The following is a 19,545-nucleotide window of genomic DNA, read 5'->3' as shown; positions in this document are numbered from 1 at the left end:
AACTGAAGAGGAGGTAAAAACAGATAATCAATTACTTCAGTTGGCTTCAGGGTCAGTGCTGAAATTTTCAGTCCCTTAGAGAAAAAGCAAAAATCAATATAGCACAGTATTTTGAGATAACAAAGAAAGAAACATCTCAAAGGCATTTGCAATGTGTGATGAAAGTATAAAGAAAAGTCCGCTGTCACCTTCAGCTGCTCTACCACACCGTGTAAATGAACAAAAATATTCCTGTTTCTCTACTGAACTGACTGCACAGGGTTAGAAAACAGGAAAAAATGAAAATTCTGCGGAAGGCTCGTAAAACGTTTCAATTACCCAACCTCAGTCTCATGGACCAATGCAGCAAAACAGAACGAGCAAGAGTATTTTTCAGTTCAGCCAGCGGATGCCGGAGTCAAATACCCACAGGGCCTGTGGGAAAATAGACCTGACAGTAGCTTCGAAATTATGGAAGAAAGTAGCAGTTGTTCGTGCAGCTAAAAGATGAGAAGCAAGTGGAGTTATATGCCTCAAACTCTATTTTAATCGATCTCTGTGTAACCAGACCTCTTTCCAAGACCTGCCTGTGCAAAATCCAGGCTACCAGAGCATCCCATCATGGGAGAAGACTCTCTCTCTGCCTTTCCGGACAGCTTTCAGTTGCCTTTGTGTCAGCATATTGTTCAAGCATGTATTTACAATGTTTCCCTCTCTTCTTGTCTCTCCATTATTTGTCTGAGTTCTGCTCTATTTTGCCTGCCTTCCCCAACACCAGAAGCCAGTGAATCAGCACAGGTAAGAGAGAATAATAACGATCGGCTGAGACAAGTCTATTTTATACGGTTTTGCCTGCACAAATCAGCAAAGTTCTGACAACACACTGAATTAAATGTTGGTTATAGCCTCAAATTCTCTGTTTCTTATTTCAGAGATTTTTTTCCCCTCCAGGATTAAACTCCAGTGGAAATTTAAATACAACCATTTGCCCAGGGATGGGCTATGATATAGAACATTAAGGTATTTAGGCTAGATGAACTGTGTGCCATAATCTGTTGAATTTCCACCAGCTTTGGAGATTTATTGTCTTCTGAGGGAAAATTCTCACTTTTAGACACAGAGGAGCCTCCCTTTTAGACCTAGAACTACAAACCAATGATCTGGTGTAGGGAAAAAAAAAAAAAAAAAGGAAAGATAAAATGGAAACAGAAAAACAGAAAAATCATATTTTCCAGCTTAGCACTGGGAAGAGTTGGTAACCACAAAAGAGATATATTGCTGAGGAGCACTGAGTGAAAAAATGTGGTGAACACCTGAAAATTTCTAACAATAGGCCAACCACAGCACTATCTGCCCCAAACATGCCACACTCTTCATCCCACCTACTTCCTTCATAGCCACTAGCACAAAACTGCAGAAAAGATACCGAAAGGAAAAAAAAAAAACAAAACCAACAAACCCATCAAAAACCTCACAACCAGCTCTGGACTGAATATGTTTTCATTCAGATGATTCTTCAAAAAATAAAACCCTCAAACCCATCACCGCGACTCTGTTCACCGCTAATTAAAAAATAAGACAGCTCTGTGACACAGCTCATGGGATCTACCAGGACTTCACCACCCGAATGTCCCAGAATGTGTTTTAAATTATTTCATGCTTATTGTAAACAGTTGAAATTGTCATATCAGGATTTGGTCTATTTATGGTGCGCTGCAGTTAAATCCTCTCCTCCCTTCCCCCTTCCTGAAAATCTTTTGAAGCTTTGATGCTTCTTAGAGCAACAGATGACACGGATACGCATCTGCTGCTGCCACCCAACATTGTTTATGGCATCACACTCCCAGAAAGCCATTGAAGGACCCATGGTGAAGCCTGATCACTTCTGTGTAACAAGTTTTCCATAAACTCCAGGAAGATATACAAAAGAGACTTCACCCAGCTTTCACAAGATTAACCTCCCCATGCAAGTTTTGTCTGCAATATTCTATAGAATATACTTTGGAAAGAGGCAACAAGGAAAGTGCTTCTACAAGACACAGTCAACAGTTCACATGGACACCACCGTATTTTTTCATAACCTGTCTCAACAGAATAGCTTATGCGTCTCTTTCTTGAACCCCTCAAATTCCTCAAAGAAAGGATTTTCTAAGACTGTCTTTCTAAAACTATCTTGCATGTTCATAAGAGCCTGTGCCGCTGAGGGAACCTGTGCAACCAAGCACCTGTGAGGCAGAGATGTGCCACTATCTCCATTTACAGTTGAGCAACTACAGCACAGAGAAGTTAATTGATTTGTCCATGATTACATGGGAATTCTGCAGCACAGCACAAAAATTAGCAAGTCCTTCCAGAGCCGTAACTACTTCCTCCCTAAACCAAACCTCCTCAGGTTATGAACATCCCAACCTCCATGGCATCCCGATCCACCTCTGTGCTTTCAGTGCCCATCCTTGAACTAATAATAACATTTAAAAGCACAAAGAAAAGGCTCAACTTCTACTAGAGCATTTTCTCTTTGCCCTGTTGACACAGGATTATCGTTAACACTTCAGTTGTCTATGTATTATTTAGACTCTAGTTCTAAGCTGTGCAAAACTAATAATTAGAAGAGAAAGAAAAACCATGGGACAGCAAAGTTGTCACCCTAAGCAAGAAACACAAGTGTTCCCTATGAAGATTTAGGTATCTAAAAACTCAGAAAAATCCAACTCTTATCGTTTGAAATGTAGAGACAGCAAAAGTTTGCAAAGCAGGTTTTCATAAAGAGGGACGAATGGTCTCCACTTTACATCAAATCATAGGAAATGTAGCTTATGGGACCTCAGAGGTTCCTGCCCCATGTCAGGATCAACTGTACCTCTCTCATTAGCAGCTGTTTCTCTGGCTTTTCTGAAAATCAAGCACACTCTGAGAGACTTTGAAGCTTCCCTTCCTCACTATATGCATGTAAATACAACCTTTTCTCATTATCTCCGTTACTGAGCTCTTACTTGTTGCCTTGTAAGGCCATTCTTCTTGTCCCTGCTAGACAGGGAGCACATCTAACAGTGACACAGAAACTAATTACTCTCTCTTACTTTCTTACAGCATTTACGTACTGGAAGATTTATCACGTCTCTGCCCAGCCTCTTCCTCTCTAGACTGACAGTCCCAGTTCTTTGGTCCTCACTGAGGGCCATGATTTCAGACCTCCAACCATTCCCTGCACTCCTTCCTGTGCTCTCCCCAGGAGACCTGTCTCTCTCACTTCTTTTAAGAGCTGGTCGCCTTCCCAGTAATCACTCAATGAGGACCTAGTATGAAACATGTACTGTCTCCAGGGCTGCAGTCTCCTGTGAGATGCAATGCCTCAGCGGTCTGATCCGCAGCCTCCGACCCATCCTCCTGAGTACTCCAACCACTAGATAATTAATGAACAGGTTTGCACTCTATTGTTGCTCTTGAGCCACTCAATACATTATTTTTTTTTTCCAGAAAGCAAGAATTCCAACCTTTCATTGAGGTATGCACCTAAACTACTGAATTACCACTCCATTACAGCCCTTAAAAAAAAAAAAAAACCCAACCAAAAAACCCTTAATGCTGCACCATGTTGCATATTTAAATGAATTTCAACACCATGAGTGTATGAAACTTTGCCTGTTAAAACATGACATATAACACCAGACTTCTGGGTTTTGTACTCCTGAGCCATGTACGTTACCAGAATGCAAAGACAAAGGCTTCTGGAAAGGGTCGTTAGTGTCTCTATAAATAGCAAGTGTTTCCCAGATACGGGTACCACTGCGTTGTATCGCGACGTGTCAGCGAACACAGTATGTTTAGAGCAGGACTTTAAAGCACAGGAGCAGGCTAGAGTCTTCTGGCAGGTTTAAAAGTATATATAGTCTAGATTTTCATCCAGGCTCATCAACATATAAATAGAGAAGGGCTCTGCAGGGGTTCCCCCTACTGTGCTGGTTTCCTGTGATGATGATGAGGGAAGGGGCGTTTTCGAGCCATATCACCAAGCTTAAATGAGAAGTCTTGCTCACCAGAAGACTGAAGAGTTCCAGAGAGAAACTCAACTGGACAACTCATCGAGGTGGACAAGACAATAAAATTTGAGGACTGAATAAATTGGTTACACTTAGACAAAGAAAGGGAGAGCAAAGATGCCACATGTGTACTCATCCCCTGAGGGACTCCTGAGTGACTGACTCTGAACAGCCTTCGCTGAGGGATGCTGCATTATTCCTTCAGACAACAGTTATTTGCTTTTAAAACAGAGACTCTGTTTTTAAAGAAACCTGAATTTCATGACACGTTTGATAAAGAAGGTTTATCAACTGCCTCCCCAAAACAACTCAATCAAATTTTAGTTTGCAAATCAAAATTCACAGATAAGAATACCTCGCACATATAAACTTTACCTTAGGCTAAATACTCGGGACAAGTTATTTCCTTTCCATGTATCAAGGCTGCGATGGTGACATTGCATCAACAGACAAGATACAGCTCCCTAAAATTGAAGAAGTAAATTTGCACATACTGAGAGATGCAGAGGAATGATTTAGAGAGATACGTAAAGACAGCAATAAATTGCCATATGACTTTATTTTATGCTGAATAAATTTCTCACTAGCTCACGGTAGACTGTCAGGTGCCAGACAACACACCAAAAAAACGGATCATGAAAGTAATTTCACTATTGCTCTTGAGCAACTTTTGAAGCTCTCCCTGCTATGTCAAGAAAATATACGCATATGATATAAAAATGAAGAACGTAAAAATTTCAAATGGCACAGCAGCTGCTGAAAAAACAAAGCATTCCGCTGTATTTCCAAATCATTTGGCTTGACTGTGGTGGCTAATGTAAGGATTCACCTTCAGCTTAACATACCTTGCAGAGCCACAGCTTTGTGTTTTACCAGTAATGTATTGATTAGCCTTTCACTGAGAAAGATAAAGATTTTGCTGGAAAAACAAACCAACATTGTCTTTGAGGACTTCAAGCAGAAGCTGGACTCTTTGTCTAAATTGTTCAGTAATGAAGGCTGTGAATTTTTTTTTATATTTCTGTGCAAAAATAATTGTTCAATCTCCCTTTGTTACCTGCCCAAATTTATCAGAATTACAGGAAATATGGTTCAGGTCTAACACACAACAACTGGGGAGCCCCACAAGACACTTACTTCATATACATCAGCCAAAATGTCTGTAGCAGCTGATCCTGTTGCAATTTCTAAAGCCTTCAATGATGACACAGACAATTTCCAAACTTTCAACAACATAATACTGTTCTTATTTCTTTTACAACATGCTGGTTTTCCCACTGCCTAGTCCTAAAATTAGAACAACTCTATCCACACACATGAAGTTCTTGACATTGGCAAGTACGTTACAAGGACACACTGATAAGCTCTCTGCTTCTAAATGTAATTCCTTCCTAGAAACATGTCCTAGCAAAGCAGAAACATCGATAGGAATTTCACTCAATGGTATATATACTCCCTTTCAGCTACTTGATTTTATGATTTGATTTCAACACACAAGCTTGCTGTAACCTTATTCGGCCACTTTTTTTCTTGTTGCAAAAAATTTTCAGACCATGATTTAAGAGCTGAATCCTGAGACAAGGTTGGAAACAGAAGATCTGTATAGATAGAGATAGCAATATAGATATCGATACCCCTATACATCGATATAGACACAGATATACCCACTGGGAAATTCAGCAATGTGGCAAGGAAGCCTCAGGAATCTCTTTTAAAGAAATGCCTCAAATCTAGTTGTCGTTCTCTCCACCTCAAACACACAGATTTGGAGAAATTGCTAAATAGTAATTCTGTGAGGGCTGAAATTAGAGTTGATTTCAGTTCTACATGTAGAGATTTCTTTTTAAATTAGAGTCATAGAATCATAGAATGGTTTGCAATGGAAGGGACCTTAAAGACCATCTAGGTTCAATTAGTTAATAAAAGATGTATGGAAGTGTGTTAAAACCAATAAATTCAGTTTTAAAAATAAATTGGTGCTTGATGACTAATTTGCATATTTGAGAGCTGTAAAAATGTACACATGAAAGAAAACCACATAATGCGCTAAAATATTATTTCTCAAAATGTTCCTTAAAATAAAGTGTTTTCACGTCAATGTTAATCTCCCTCAAAGAAAGGTGATCGTGCCAAACTTGGGCTGATTTGCCCAATGACTCGTCATATACCATACAAATCTCAATTAATGTTCTTCATAGTACTAATAAGCTGCTCTTATATTGCCTCCAAGATCGTAACAGTGAAAATCCTTGTACACGGCATTCTGAATGCTCCTCCTCTTTAATTCTTTGAGAACTAAAATCTTGAAAATATTTGTTTCTTGTTCTGACAACACAGGCGTGATTTATCCACACATGCAAGACATCCCTCTTTCCCCGAGAACAGCAAATCCTTGCTCCCTGAAATTTGTACAGCAAGAGTACGAATACAAATAACACTTTTAATCTGAAAAGGCCATTAGCAAAATGGAATGGATGTCCAATGACTTGGATTAAACTTTATTCCCATTTTATAGATGGAAAAGGGCAAGACAATAAAAGGGGAGAAGTTTGACCGTACAAAGCAAACAATTTAGGTTTCCATCTTAAAAAAACCCACAACTGTTTCTATCCATAGCTTAAATTTGCCTTCTGTGACTTACAGCGTTCCCAGGCTCTGGATGCTTGGTCTCCATAGGGCAGCGGTTTCCTTTCCTCTCTCCCTCCTATGGGGATCCTGGGAAACAACCTCTTTGGTCTGCAGGATTCCCACAGATCACAGTTTAAACCAGTCCAGCCCTGATCCCTTTTTTTCCTTTATAATCAACATCCCGTGGCAGTAAGCAATTCTGCACTAAACTTGCAACGAAAAAAAGGAGGTGAGTATTTTGAAATACCTTTCTCTTGCAATTGAAACCTTTTACAACCAGAAACGCTGAAGTAATAAATAGAAACTCAATAGTGTATAATATAGTACTTTGTGTTTTATTACGGGCATTTAGATTTATTTCAATTTTTTACTTTAAATTAATTTTCAATTTCTCTCTTCAGGGTGTACTTTTGGGGTTTGGTTTTGTTTTTTACATATGCCACTCCCTTATTCACAGTATTTTACATGCCTCAATGTATCTCAATAGCTACTTCACTAAAAACCATGACATCTCTTGTCAATAAAAGGTTAAAATTCACTTTGCCCTCTGACTATAACAGAAATACCTTTGCAAGCTAATGACTGTAACAGGCTGGTCTGTTCCCGAATAAACATTCTAGGGATTTCCTGAGGTGTTGTTTTATTTTGTCTTTTCTTTCCCCGCCCCCTTCATCTTTTTAATTGAGGGAAAAGAATTTGCAGGGCACAGCCAGCTTAGATGCTATTTCAGTCAAAAATGTCTATATGCTGCCTTTCTATACACTTTTTAAACTGAAAAAAATACATTTACACAGCTTCTGGATATTCATTTTATAGGAAAAAAAAAAATCTTTAAAGCTTATCCAACTCATCTCCTTCTGCCAGCTGTCCTTGCCAACTCTTTCTTAGTAATGCCAGTAAATGCCAAAAAAAGTCTGGTTTAAACAATGTTTCTGTCTGTTGAAAGCAGGAGAAAGGCAGTTTCTGTTGGAGATACTTGATTTAGGGATCCCACTTTTTCTTCTGCTGCTGAAAATGCACCCTGGCCATGTCAGCGTAGGCAGAAGGGTGTGTGCAATGTTAAAACTGTAATATGCTAGAAGTTGCTTTGAGCACAAAATTACAGAGTTCCTCTCACTGGCTCTTCCCGCAACAAATTCATTTCCAGAAACGCCCCTCTCCTTTGAAAAAGGCAGATTCGGTATCTGCCAAGGAAACGGTCCTTTTTGGGGCAGGGATACTATAGCTGTTTAGATTAACACATCTAAGAGCTTTTGTCCCACCGTCACTTGCCAGCAGTTGAAGCAGACCTCCTTCAGCAGTGCTTCTTTTTCAGTACAAGTTGTACTTAATGTGAAAACATCTAGAGAAAGATGATGGAATGGGTGAAACTAAAGTAAATAATGTCATCTGAGAGACACCAGTGTAGGATTTCTTCCAAGATTGTTGCCCGAAGGAGCTTGCCATCTCCAACACTCACACAAATGAAGTGTGCCGGAAAACAGCATCCACCAGCGTGCAAAAACTGGGCATTTCAATGAAGATCTGATCCTCCCCTAGCTAGGCAGGAGCTTTGACTAAAAACGTTTGCTCCTGTGCCCGTTTGAGTGGCCTCAGGTAACAACTACAATTCTCCTGAGTATTAAAATTATCCATAGGCTTCACTTTAAACACACAATGTGAAATGCTGCCGCCTCAGAAGGAGGCAAATCACTCCGGACAGTGATGACTGGCTGAGAAGGGTTTGGCAGCTTCACCCCAGAAAAGACCATTTCAGTGCAGGACTACCGAAGCGCTCCTCAAAGGATGTGGTCAGTGGAGACGCAAGGAGCAAACAAGGAGATGAACCCTGCCAAGAAACCGCCCAGTAGCTCCTGGTGGAGGGAGGTGGCCAGAAGAGGAAAAGGGCACAGGTTCATTGAGCAGAAGCAAAATAAAGTTGATCCTAAGGCAGGAGACACACTAAGGGCAAAGGAATGAGGGCAGGACCTAAGAGCACTTCATTTCCTGAGAGTGATTCAAAATTCAGGGGAAACAACAGATTAGCATCCTGGGACCGGCGGCAGAGGATGAAAAGGCAATGATAAAGTCAGAGCTGGAGATCTGAGTGGAGTTTACTGCATTCTGGCTTGCTGAGGAGCAAGGAGAGGTCACAAAACCCCTCCTTGTGTTCAATGGCCCCGCCAAAGCGACCGTGTGTGTCTAACTGCTGTGTCAGGGTGAGCAAACACACACTTCAGTGCGACTAGCAGATTTGTCTTTACACTGACCAGAAACATCACAAGCACGTCCTTGCAGGGCAGGGATGAGATCAAGTCCAGTCAAAGGCCAGCAGACTCTGGCAGCACCCCACCACAGACACGCATCACGCAGATGGAAACGCATCGCACAAATTTATCACCAAATGCATTTCGACTCCAGTCTCACTAAGCTTCATCACTCCACCATGTCCACAATGCGGTAAGTTGTGATCATTTTGTTAAATTAAGCTTCGAAAGCCCAATCATACTTTAAAACTGCGTCCTTGAGGAAAGACAGTGCGCAAAAGGGACAGGCAATTTCCTCAAGACAGAAATCGAACACAGACTTTCTGCTACAATGCCACAATGATCATTTTTACATCATCTACACACACGTTTTTCAAAAACAATTGACAGATTTTTTTGGTCGTCGTTATACTTCTAGAAAAATAGCAACACTTTGAAATCCTTCTATTGTCAAGATATTACTACTGCATCTAAAATAGGCTCATTAAATCAATCCCTTTTTTTTTTTTCTTATCAAGCTTTAAACTGCATATAACCTCTATGATTTCTCATTACATTTCTGAGAAACGAGAAATATTCCTATAGAAGTGGTAAATTAACCGGGGTTTGAGTAAATCGTATTGAAACAGGATTAGAATTCAACAACAAAGGCAGCAGGCTTGTTAACAACAGGACTTAGTGGATCGACCAGCTAAATTTACCTCTTCATCCCTAAAATATACACTGAGTACATGGAATTTATGGCTTCCTGAGATAAGGGTCTTCATGACGGCATACGTCAGCAGCTCTCAGTTTCCATGGTCTTTCCGAGCTCAGAGGCCTTGAGTCCTTGAAAAGGGCCCAAGTTCTTCTGCTGTTACCTTCAAGCCCTCAAACGACTCCTGCAAGGAGCCGAACACTCCACAGACCGAGAGCACATGGTGGGAGTGAGCCTGCTCTAGGAATCGCCCTGTGTTCAGTTTGACTCAAGGCAGTCACAATAAGGATTAAGAACAAGGGAGATTCTCCTTTTGCCTGTAAAAAAACGGTCACATGTTCATAGCTGGAAAGCAAAGTATTATTTTAATCCAACACTGAAATTCATACCTTACGCTCGCAAGATCTGTTGCAAGAGACATGAAATAGCCAAGTATAAGCTAAATTAATTCAATATGAAAATGTCTCAGTACAAGCACTTTACAAACCCAGCATAATGCCGCATAATTGCAAGAACTTAGTTTTAGATTTTACTACCATGTTAGAGGGTTGCTACCATTAACTGCATCATTAAGATCAAAATATTTTTTCCATTTTATTACGGAAAGTATGATCTGTTTGTTTGGGGTTTTTTTTAAATACCAGTCGGAAAACTCACGTTAAAGAACATCGCCTCAGCCCCATCACCTTACAGGAAAACATATGAATGGATTCCTCAAGCTCAAATCTGAGACACTACCTCATAGCTGGTGGGTCACAGGAAGCCAATGCAACACAGCACTTCTGCAGAGCCCCGTCAGATACAATTGCTGGCAGAGGGAGGCCGGGTGGTACGGGGAGACAGAGCTCGCCCGAGACTATTGTATCACTGGCGATCTTTACTGGCCAAGTATGACAAAATTCCTCCCAACAGCTCAGCATGACACAAGCTCATGAAAGGGACTTTCACCCTACTGAGGGCTCCAAGATGCCAAGGGGGGCGGGGGGCAGGCATCTGGTGGATGGATACTATAAAACCACGTTTTCTGTTTATTGAAATAGCAATCTCTCTCGGTAATATCTGCTCTTTATATTGCGCATAAGCTATTGCTCAAAACGTTACAAACTTAACACGCTGTATCGCTTAAGCTAAAAATGAAATGGACCGTTTTCTGGGATGAATCCCAATTGCTTAACACTTCCCAGTATGCCCAGGCGTTTCAGGCAGGAAATGAATACTAGTATATCTAGTTGAAACTAGGGCACTGATTCAGTGCAGACAGAGAAAAGAATTTCCCCTACTCAATCACCAACACAAAGATTTTATTGGTGGTCCCAACTCCAGGAATTTCTACAAGCCTGTAGCTGCTACGTAAGATCCAGCAAGTCCCTAGAACCAGGATACACCTACCGACATTTCTAGAAAATTTCATAAATGAATCAGATCGAGTGGTTAAACACGGGTACGGGGCTGGCTGAGAAGATGGAAACAGGTTTTCCTCCGTGAGGACCTCCTCTTGCTCAAGATAAGGCGAGAGGGATAGCTTTAAGCTGCTTTTACTCACCCAGTGAAGCAATCCAGCCCCACTAGTGTAGTCACAGAAATTCAACCAAGTACCAGAGGAGGTGACACACTCCCTTTCCTAATAGCTTCCGTGCAAAAATTATGCTACTTCCGAATTAAACAAATGCAGAAGAGTTATTAAATAATAGAGCATATTTGAACTAATTAGCCCTCGCAGTGGCCCTACAAGGCAGGGGTATAGGTATAATAAAAAGCAAAAGCAAGAACAGATTGTTTACTAGGCTATTAAATTAATGACTACGAGGTTACTAATTAAAGGCTCAAGGAGCAGATCTCCCAGAGAATGTTATCGAGGATTAGTGCAGTTTCTCACACCGCCGAGGCTGCCTGTGCCAAGCTACATTCCCAGCTGATGACACAGCCTTAGCAGCATGCACAGCTCTGCCTCTTATATTTGATACTCATGAGTCATAAAAGTATGGAGAGGACTATAAATTCTGTTTATGCCTCTCTCTCTTAAGATATGTAAAACAACTATGTAAAAGAGCTATGAAAGCTGTCCTCTCGGTCTTCAAAGACTTGTTTAAGCAGCACTGTATGATTCCCCTTAATACAATTGTCTGGAAGTCTAAACTTTGGTAATTATTTCAAATGAGAAAGAACAGCAGGAGGTTCTGTTGAAGGGAATATAAACAATTATCACTTGCACGAAGGCTATGCCAGTTATGAAACAAACTTGAATGGGTTTGCTCTTGAAAACACTGAGCACTAAATTAATTATCTGACAGAGCAGGCCTCTCAGCTGTACTCCATGAATCAAACCCTACATTAGAGTCACGCGAGAACACCAAGAGGTGCAGCAAAGAGAGGAAATGAGAACGGCCACAGGCATCTTGTTAAATCGGGGTTCTTCTAGTGGGTGCACCAATAACTTCCTAATAATACTGAAGCTGGTGTGCACACCATAACTCCGGATGATAGACTGGACTGTGATAGACTGTGCCTATGCTACCAGTTTGCAAGAGAAATGCAGTAATGCAAGAGCATAAAGACAGGCTCAAACAGGTAAGGCTCACCCCTGCTTGGAGCTTCGAATGTGTTCTTGACATTCTCGACATTATTCTAATATGTTCTCCAGCATCATTCCTGTAACTTTTTAACAAATTTAAAGTTTTTTCTTGTTCCTTCCTATGATTTTTGGTTTCAATGGCAAAAATCTCTATTTCAGTAGGTGCCGAATTAGGGCCTTACAGTGAAGGCATGAAAAAAATGCAAAAAAGGTGAAAAGAATCAATGTAATATCCGATACAGTTGATAAATCTGGAGAACCATAAAGATAACTAACAACTGTCAGAGCACATGATACTTTTACAGCTAGTGGAGAGTTCCACATTGAGATTCAAGTAATCAGTGTCCAGAATGACATACAGATAATCAAGATTCTGATTTTTGTTTATGAACGCAATCCTTAACACAATACTTCACGGATGAGGCGGGCAGAAATGCAAAAGCTACTTCTTTGCAAGCTCAATAAGATGCAATGCGTGCTAAGCAGTAAAAAATGGTAATCTTCTGCCTCTTTACATGCAGAATCTTTTGAGCTGTGACAAGTGTACACTTAAAAAACAGAAGAAATACAGTCTAAGTATATATTTATAGCTGGCCTTCATCTTTATCTTTGCATTTCATTGCTAGAGTTTGTATTCAAAGTATAACACAACACCAAGAAAGAAAAAAAAAAGAGCGTTGCTACAAGAAAAGAGACTCTGTCTTCTCATCTTTCTTTTCTCCTTTTCTCTAAGTTTTTGATTTGCAAACCTGATTTATACCAGCCCAGCCCAAAGGAAGGAAACTGATTCACACTAGCTCAGGATCTGGCCTTGAAAACTTAAATCTGGTGAAGCAGTTTTAATGTTCCCTGAATCCAGCCCACCCCCCCCGAGAAATGAATTCCTGATTTATTTGGATTTCAAAGTCATCAGTGTGGGAGTCATAGCTGTTCTTCATCAGGGAACCCTCTGCAAGTCTTCCTGTGCTCTCTGCCCACCATGGGCATCTTTCTTTTCCTTCACTTGTCTCTAACCCCAAGAGCAACAGATCCAAATCTCCTAGCGTGTGGAAAGCCATCCAACATCCACCACCATACAAGAGGTCTAACTCTCTGCAAGGTTGCTTTTCCAAAATACTTCTTTATACTGAGGTCAGTGTCAGTACTTTAAAAGAGTCAGGTGATACCCACTGTGATTTAGATGGATTAAGGGTCTAACCCATTGACAGGTATACTGTGTGCATCTACTTTCTCATAGTTAATTACTTTAAAGAAGTTACACAGCAAAGTTTGCTCATTGTCCTGTATACATCATCCAAATTTAACGTTAAAAACCAAATTCTCTGCATCATTTGAAAGCAACCTGGACTGGTAACTTGCAAACTCAAAGCAACCTAAGGGCATTTTAGGGCTCTCCAGTTTGTCATGTGGCTCTTCAGAAACCATGCTCAGCTCCATGCTGCCTGGCTACAGGTCCTTCAGTACCTGTCCAGGTTCAGCTACATGCAAATTTGTCTTTACGAATGGCAATTGTAGCCTGGCTGGAGCCTACACCTATGTACAGAGCAGTTTAATGTCACACTCAGACGGATCCAGAGATCAGAATTATTAAAGCATTTGCATAAGCATCAAAAGATGCAAAGCATCACCCAGTAGGAGTTGCACCTAACTTGCTCGTATGCTTTTAGAAACATCAGAGGATTAAATCTTTCAAAGCACTCGATCAGCCTCATGATGATATTTAAGTCCTTGCAGGTGCCAGCAGTGGCGTTACAGATCCTGCACAGGCAAGGCTACAGGAAAATCCCACACCTGAGTGACAGATGCCACAACCTGAGGACTCTGTGTTTACTTGCATAACTGATCATGCCACTTACGCACAAAATACTTTCAATTTCCGAGAAACTTAATGTATTTTAAGATCTGGACCAAACCCTGGACACAAAGCCAACTACATTAATGAGTGTGCCACTCCGGGAGAATGAATGTCAGCTCAGGGCAATGCCACACTGGGATCCCCCCCAGCATTACAGCTATTTTGTGTCTGCCCTGGATGGTCTTTGGCAGACAGTGTTTCCCCCCAGTTACAACCTTCTAAGCACAGAAACGGAGCCAAGAAACCCTTAATGCCCATGTGAAACGCTTCCTGCGTAGCGCTTGTCTCTCCAAGAGAAGACACGTGCTTCAGGCTCCGGTCTAACACAACCAATATTACCTGACCTACAGCTCCTGTGATGCAGGATCTGGCACACATTAACCGGTGTGTGTCCCTAACAGGGTGTGAGGATAAAAGCTGAAGCCAAACAGATGGTCTTCTAAAAATCTTCCCTGAAGTGTTCTGTGTACTAAAACATCACTTACCCAACTCTCATCAAACTTGGCTTGATTTGCAAGTCTCAAGCCAAGACTGAAGAAAAATATTCAGCTGGAAACATGCAGGGAAAATAGTCTTTTTCCTGCACTTGAATAATATAAAAATGACACAATTTTGTTCAAACCTTAGAAAAACTTAAGAAAAATAGAGCCCGACCCTCTTGGGTTTAAACCAAGCACTGGGAAAAAAAAACCCAAACTTGACACAGAATGTAAAGTGATGAACAAATGAAAAAGAGGAGTGGAAGGAGAACTGGAGCTGTAATGTATAATGACCTATCAACAGATTCTATAATGCACACGAAATTTCAGCGAGGACGGAAATCACATCTGCACCGAATATGGGCTGCTATTGTTTGAAAGCTCAGAGCAACATTGCACAACACTTCAGGGCCCTGGTTTCGCTGTCACACGCCCACAAACACAGTTACTCATCAGTAGTCCTGACTCCCAACGACTGGATACTCAAAATAGTAGCCACTAATTTTAGCAGCGTGTTCAGGATTAGCGACTATTATATCCAGTTAATAAAAGAATTTAACTGGGCACCATTAAAATATTCCAACTGAAAATGACCTAAATTTTCTGAATTCAACAAAAGAGGCCAGGAGAAATGTTAACGAGCAGTAACGGGATGAACAGCACGGTGCAGTTGCAAAAACATACATGCATTTCCATAGTAACTTCTCTTAAGTATACACATTTTATTTTTTAAGTGTGCTTCACTATATAAAGTGTTTGTGTGAGCATTTGCATCTTTATAAACCAGAAAGAAGCAATAGCATTTCGAAAATAGTACTACCACAATGAGATCCTGGTCTTGGTCTCTTATATCTTTGACTTGGGGTGGGGAGGACAGGGGAAAAAAAAAAAAAAAAAAAAAAAAAAAAAAAAAAAATCGATCTGCTCAGTAAATTATACGTTCTCTCCAGAAACATTTATACTTAGGTAAACCCAAATTCTTTAAATAGAATTTGATTATATGTCTGATTTTAAAACTGGGTTTTTCCAACCATTAATTTGAACTGTCATTCTTAGGAAGTATCTAAATCATTAGATGTCCTTGACAAAGTATACACCCTAACAGTATTAAAGTAAAACCAGGTTAGAGCTAAGTAACTTTTTTATTTTTTTCTTCTCAGTAAATGTAATTTCATTGTTGCTGGTGAGCAGGTCTCTGTGTTTGTGCGATTAGTCAGCGCGACTCGTTTCAGCTTTTTTGCTTCGGCTCTGCACAGTGTACTGCATAAATGGCCCTCAACGAGAAAGTCATTAGCTTAATAATAATTCCTGACAGATTCTGAATGAGATATTCCAACTGATATTGCAGTGACTCCTGGGGTAAATAAAAGGACAGTTTTATCTTCAAGATGGGAAAGAAGGACTACGCTGCACTAAATGACTAGCATGGTTTCTCGGGGACTAATTGTTAAGCAGGAGTATTTACGATCAAAGGATTGGAAAATGCGACTATCATTGCGAGGCAATTATCTGTACACAAATAACTCTAATAGTTTGGCATTTTTATAACCATTACATTATTTACTTTACTATTATTCTATTGCAATACCATTCCCCTGGTTACAAGTACACAGTACTTCATACTTTTACTTCATATAAAATTAAAATAAAATGGAAGAACACTTTGAAATGAGTTGAGGAACAATAGGTCCTATTTAACCATCAAATACAACAGTATTTAACTGTCATGCTTTTGATCAATATTTATGTGACAAGCTATTCATTACTCCTCTCCTCTACCAGTTTAATGGTGCTGTTCTTCCCACAGCCTGATCTGCACTTTTGTGTATTTAATTTATAACAGTTTCCATGGAAAAGAAGTATTCAAAGAAAAAAAGTGCTGATACAGCATGTGGATCTTTCTACCAAACCACAAATCTTTTCTAATGTTCATCTTAAACTGAAAGCAATTCTGGGAAACAAATTAATGATATAAATCACATTATCATTACTCACATAAAGATACTCTGTTGTAACTCTTTCAGAAAGCTACAGTGAGTAGCTAAAAGAACTCTATATGGAGAACGCCTGTTTCTAATTAAATGATCTAAAAATAGGGTTGCACATACATCTAGGACCAAGCCATCTGTGTTATCTCTCTAAGATAAGCCATTATACACCCACAATGATACCCCTTTCATCACTGCAGATAGTACTAGAACTGGCCCTTCTTTCCCATTTAGGAAGGGAAAAAGAAAAAGGAAGTAAAATTTTAATCCAAACAAGGCTTTGTGAAAGTCGGATCCCTTGTTTTGAAATGTCTTTTCACACCTACGTCTGTCAATCAGCAGCATGGTTCAAAACCTTTTCCCACAAATGGTAGCAGTAGCCAAGCAGGATTTCTCCACGAAACGCTTTCCCAATGCAGTGAACAAAGTTGTTTCTAACGGGCTGTCTGCATTCTTTGTCTGTGATGGGTTTTGTTTGTTTTTATTTTATTTTATTTACTTATTTAAAAATTCAACTTTTTTCTCCTCTTTCTGACAATCAAAAGGACAATACAAAAAGTAAGCTGGAATGAAACACGCTCTGAGTTAAAAAGGTTGGGTCAGAGATTCCCATGACAACTTTGGTGATAATAAACAACAGCAACCTGTCTTCGTACTTCAAGCAGGAGAACAAGGAGACAGAAAACAGTCCTTTTCTCCTAAAACCAGCTACCAAGGTCTGAGGGGAAAAAAGGAGGAAAGGTTATCAGGGCCTGCCAAGAGGGGGAAACAACCTTAGTCGGAGCCAGGGAGAGGTTATCCCATGGTTAGGGAAAGGGAAAGCGGAGCATGAAGGGAGACTCTCCCCGATCCCCCCGCAGTGCATGGGATGGCACTGGGGAACCATCTCCCGTGATGGGCTCCAGGTAATGCCTCAGGCTGGACTCAGAGAAGCAACATTATTTACACGTTTCCTTAAAGTTCTTGCTGTCACGCTGTATTTAATCAAACAAACGTGTTCGTTGTATTTGCCCCTCCCTCAGTTTTGGGGCTGTTTTCCTGTTGTGTGATACAACCTCAAGCCATGTATGTTAACCTCTTTAAAAAAAATTATTTCATTTTATTTCACTTCAACCTTCCATTTCTGCCATCAGAAACAAGAATGCCACTTTACAGTAAAAAGGTATTAATTTCAACCAAAGACCTCATCCATTTTCTTAAACTAGGTCAGTAACAATTTTATACAGCAGAGTCTCTACAAAAATATAAAAAAATACTCGTATAACCAATGTGATGAAGTAAGTGCATTTACTTTCCCCTGCAGCCTTCCAATTGTTATACACCTTAGAACAAAATAACAGGCAAAAAGAAAACTAACCTTTGAATAAATGCCATTTACTGGTCTCCACCGTTCTCCATTCAAAAGGAAGGGAATTGTTATCTCATAATCTTTTGACTGGTCCTTTGGCATCTGCTGTCTTGAGGACTCCAGTTTGCTGTCCACATTCTCACCTAGGGATAGGGAGAAGCACTTCATGTTAACCGGGAACAGCATTTGACAACGTGAACCTTGTTATTTAAGGGACCTGGCAGCATATTTCAAAAGGAAATAATTCAGGAAAAGAATTAAACATTAAAACATAGTGGGATCATACTGTCAGTGTCAAAACCTCCACAAATTTCTAGGAGAGCTGGGGTTCTGGGAGAGCAGTGTCGAGGATGATTAGATGGTGCGCTCCTGCAGCAGCGGAAGACAAAGGCTGCACATCAGGAGCGGAGATGCCAGGATGCAAAGGCAAGGAGTTGGGATGCAAGACTTAAAAAAATCGGACAGGTATTGGCACTACTATTTAGAGTGTTACGTTGATAATCATCCTAGAGTTTGGATTATTTTTTTTTCCATAGAGAATGATAGCAGGGGGGAACGCAGCAGGTGGCTGTCTCTTCAGTGTCATCCTTAAGAGAGTGAGCAAGCTGCAGAGATTTAAAAGAGATAAGATTTTATCTGGGCTATTTTTCTGTCATCAAGGTAAGAAATTAGCCTTGATCATTCTACTCCCCAGTCCCTCTTCTCCCCATCCCTCTTCCCAGATACAGTTGCACCGTATCAGATTCAAAGCTGTGGTGGTAGAGGCAGGGGACAGTGCCCCCGGGGATGAACTGGAGCCCTACCCTCCCCGGGTGACCTAACCCTGTGCTTGCATGGCGCAGGCTCCCTAAGGGCGGGCAGTGACCCCAGATTCTCCCTTACGCCCTTCCCATTTCTGCCACGGGGTCAGTTGGTCCTCACGCTTCGCGAGTCGGGGTCACGGCATGGATCTAACAACCCGGTCTGCAGTTCCTGAAAGCTCCAGGTTTGTCGCACACAGCAGACCTACCATGTTTGATCCTTGATATTTTACTATCCCCCCAAACATTTCTTAATGGACCACCTTACTCTGCTAAACATGGATATGTTCAGTTGTACTCCATTTTAACTACTCGGAACTGTGTACAACAAAAGACTGAATATTCACTTAGCAGCCTCAGCATTTCCAGGTGGACATACAAGGAGATCATGAAGTACAGAGAACCCCGTTACATCAAAGATGCTCATTCTCATCAGTGGAAAAAAAGAAGTCTGGAAGACAATAGAAACTCTCATTGAAATAATGCTCTACTCCTACACAGTCAGATGACTTCAATTCATACCACAATCTCAAAAAGCTATCTACATGCAACATCTATCAAGAGCTTTTTCCTCTCACTAAACATCCTAATGGTATTGTGCCTGCCAAAGCAGAGTCCTAAAAAGCAGTAGCATAGTACAAAAGCTGGACGTGGTATTGAGAATAAATCTTAAAAAAGAAGACAAGGGTGGTTTCCAGGTGCCGTGGGACAGTGAAAACGGTGGCTGGGTTTGCCACACTCTTGACCCACCATCACACTGAGCCCTCTGGTGCACCTGGACCCCACAAGGACAAGACCTGAGTCTTTGCAGGTGCTCTAGCGATGTGCCCATCCTTCATTAAGATGGAGAAGGCCATCATTACTGTTCTTCCTCTTTCCCCCCATTGCCTTTGTGCTAGGAGGTGCACAGAGA

At 40.8% G+C, this 19,545-nt stretch overlaps 1 protein-coding gene across 1 annotated transcript in view; it reads right to left on the bottom strand.

The window, feature by feature from the left end:
* The window catches only part of ADAM12 (ADAM metallopeptidase domain 12), a 186,055-nt gene that overhangs the window by 150,935 nt on the left and 15,575 nt on the right, over positions 1 to 19,545 (bottom strand). The window contains exon 2 of the mRNA XM_086467435.1: positions 17,842 to 17,975. Within this exon, the coding sequence (XP_086323561.1) occupies positions 17,842 to 17,975 (134 nt within the window). The remainder of the gene's footprint in view (positions 1 to 17,841; positions 17,976 to 19,545) is intronic.

Source organism: Leptosomus discolor, chromosome 6 (genome assembly GCF_034619465.1).
Source record: "Leptosomus discolor isolate bLepDis1 chromosome 6, bLepDis1.hap2, whole genome shotgun sequence".
Taxonomy (NCBI): Eukaryota; Metazoa; Chordata; class Aves; order Leptosomiformes; family Leptosomidae; genus Leptosomus; species Leptosomus discolor.
Note: the sequence above shows the minus strand (reverse complement) of the source record. Positions and strands in the feature narration are given on the sequence as shown.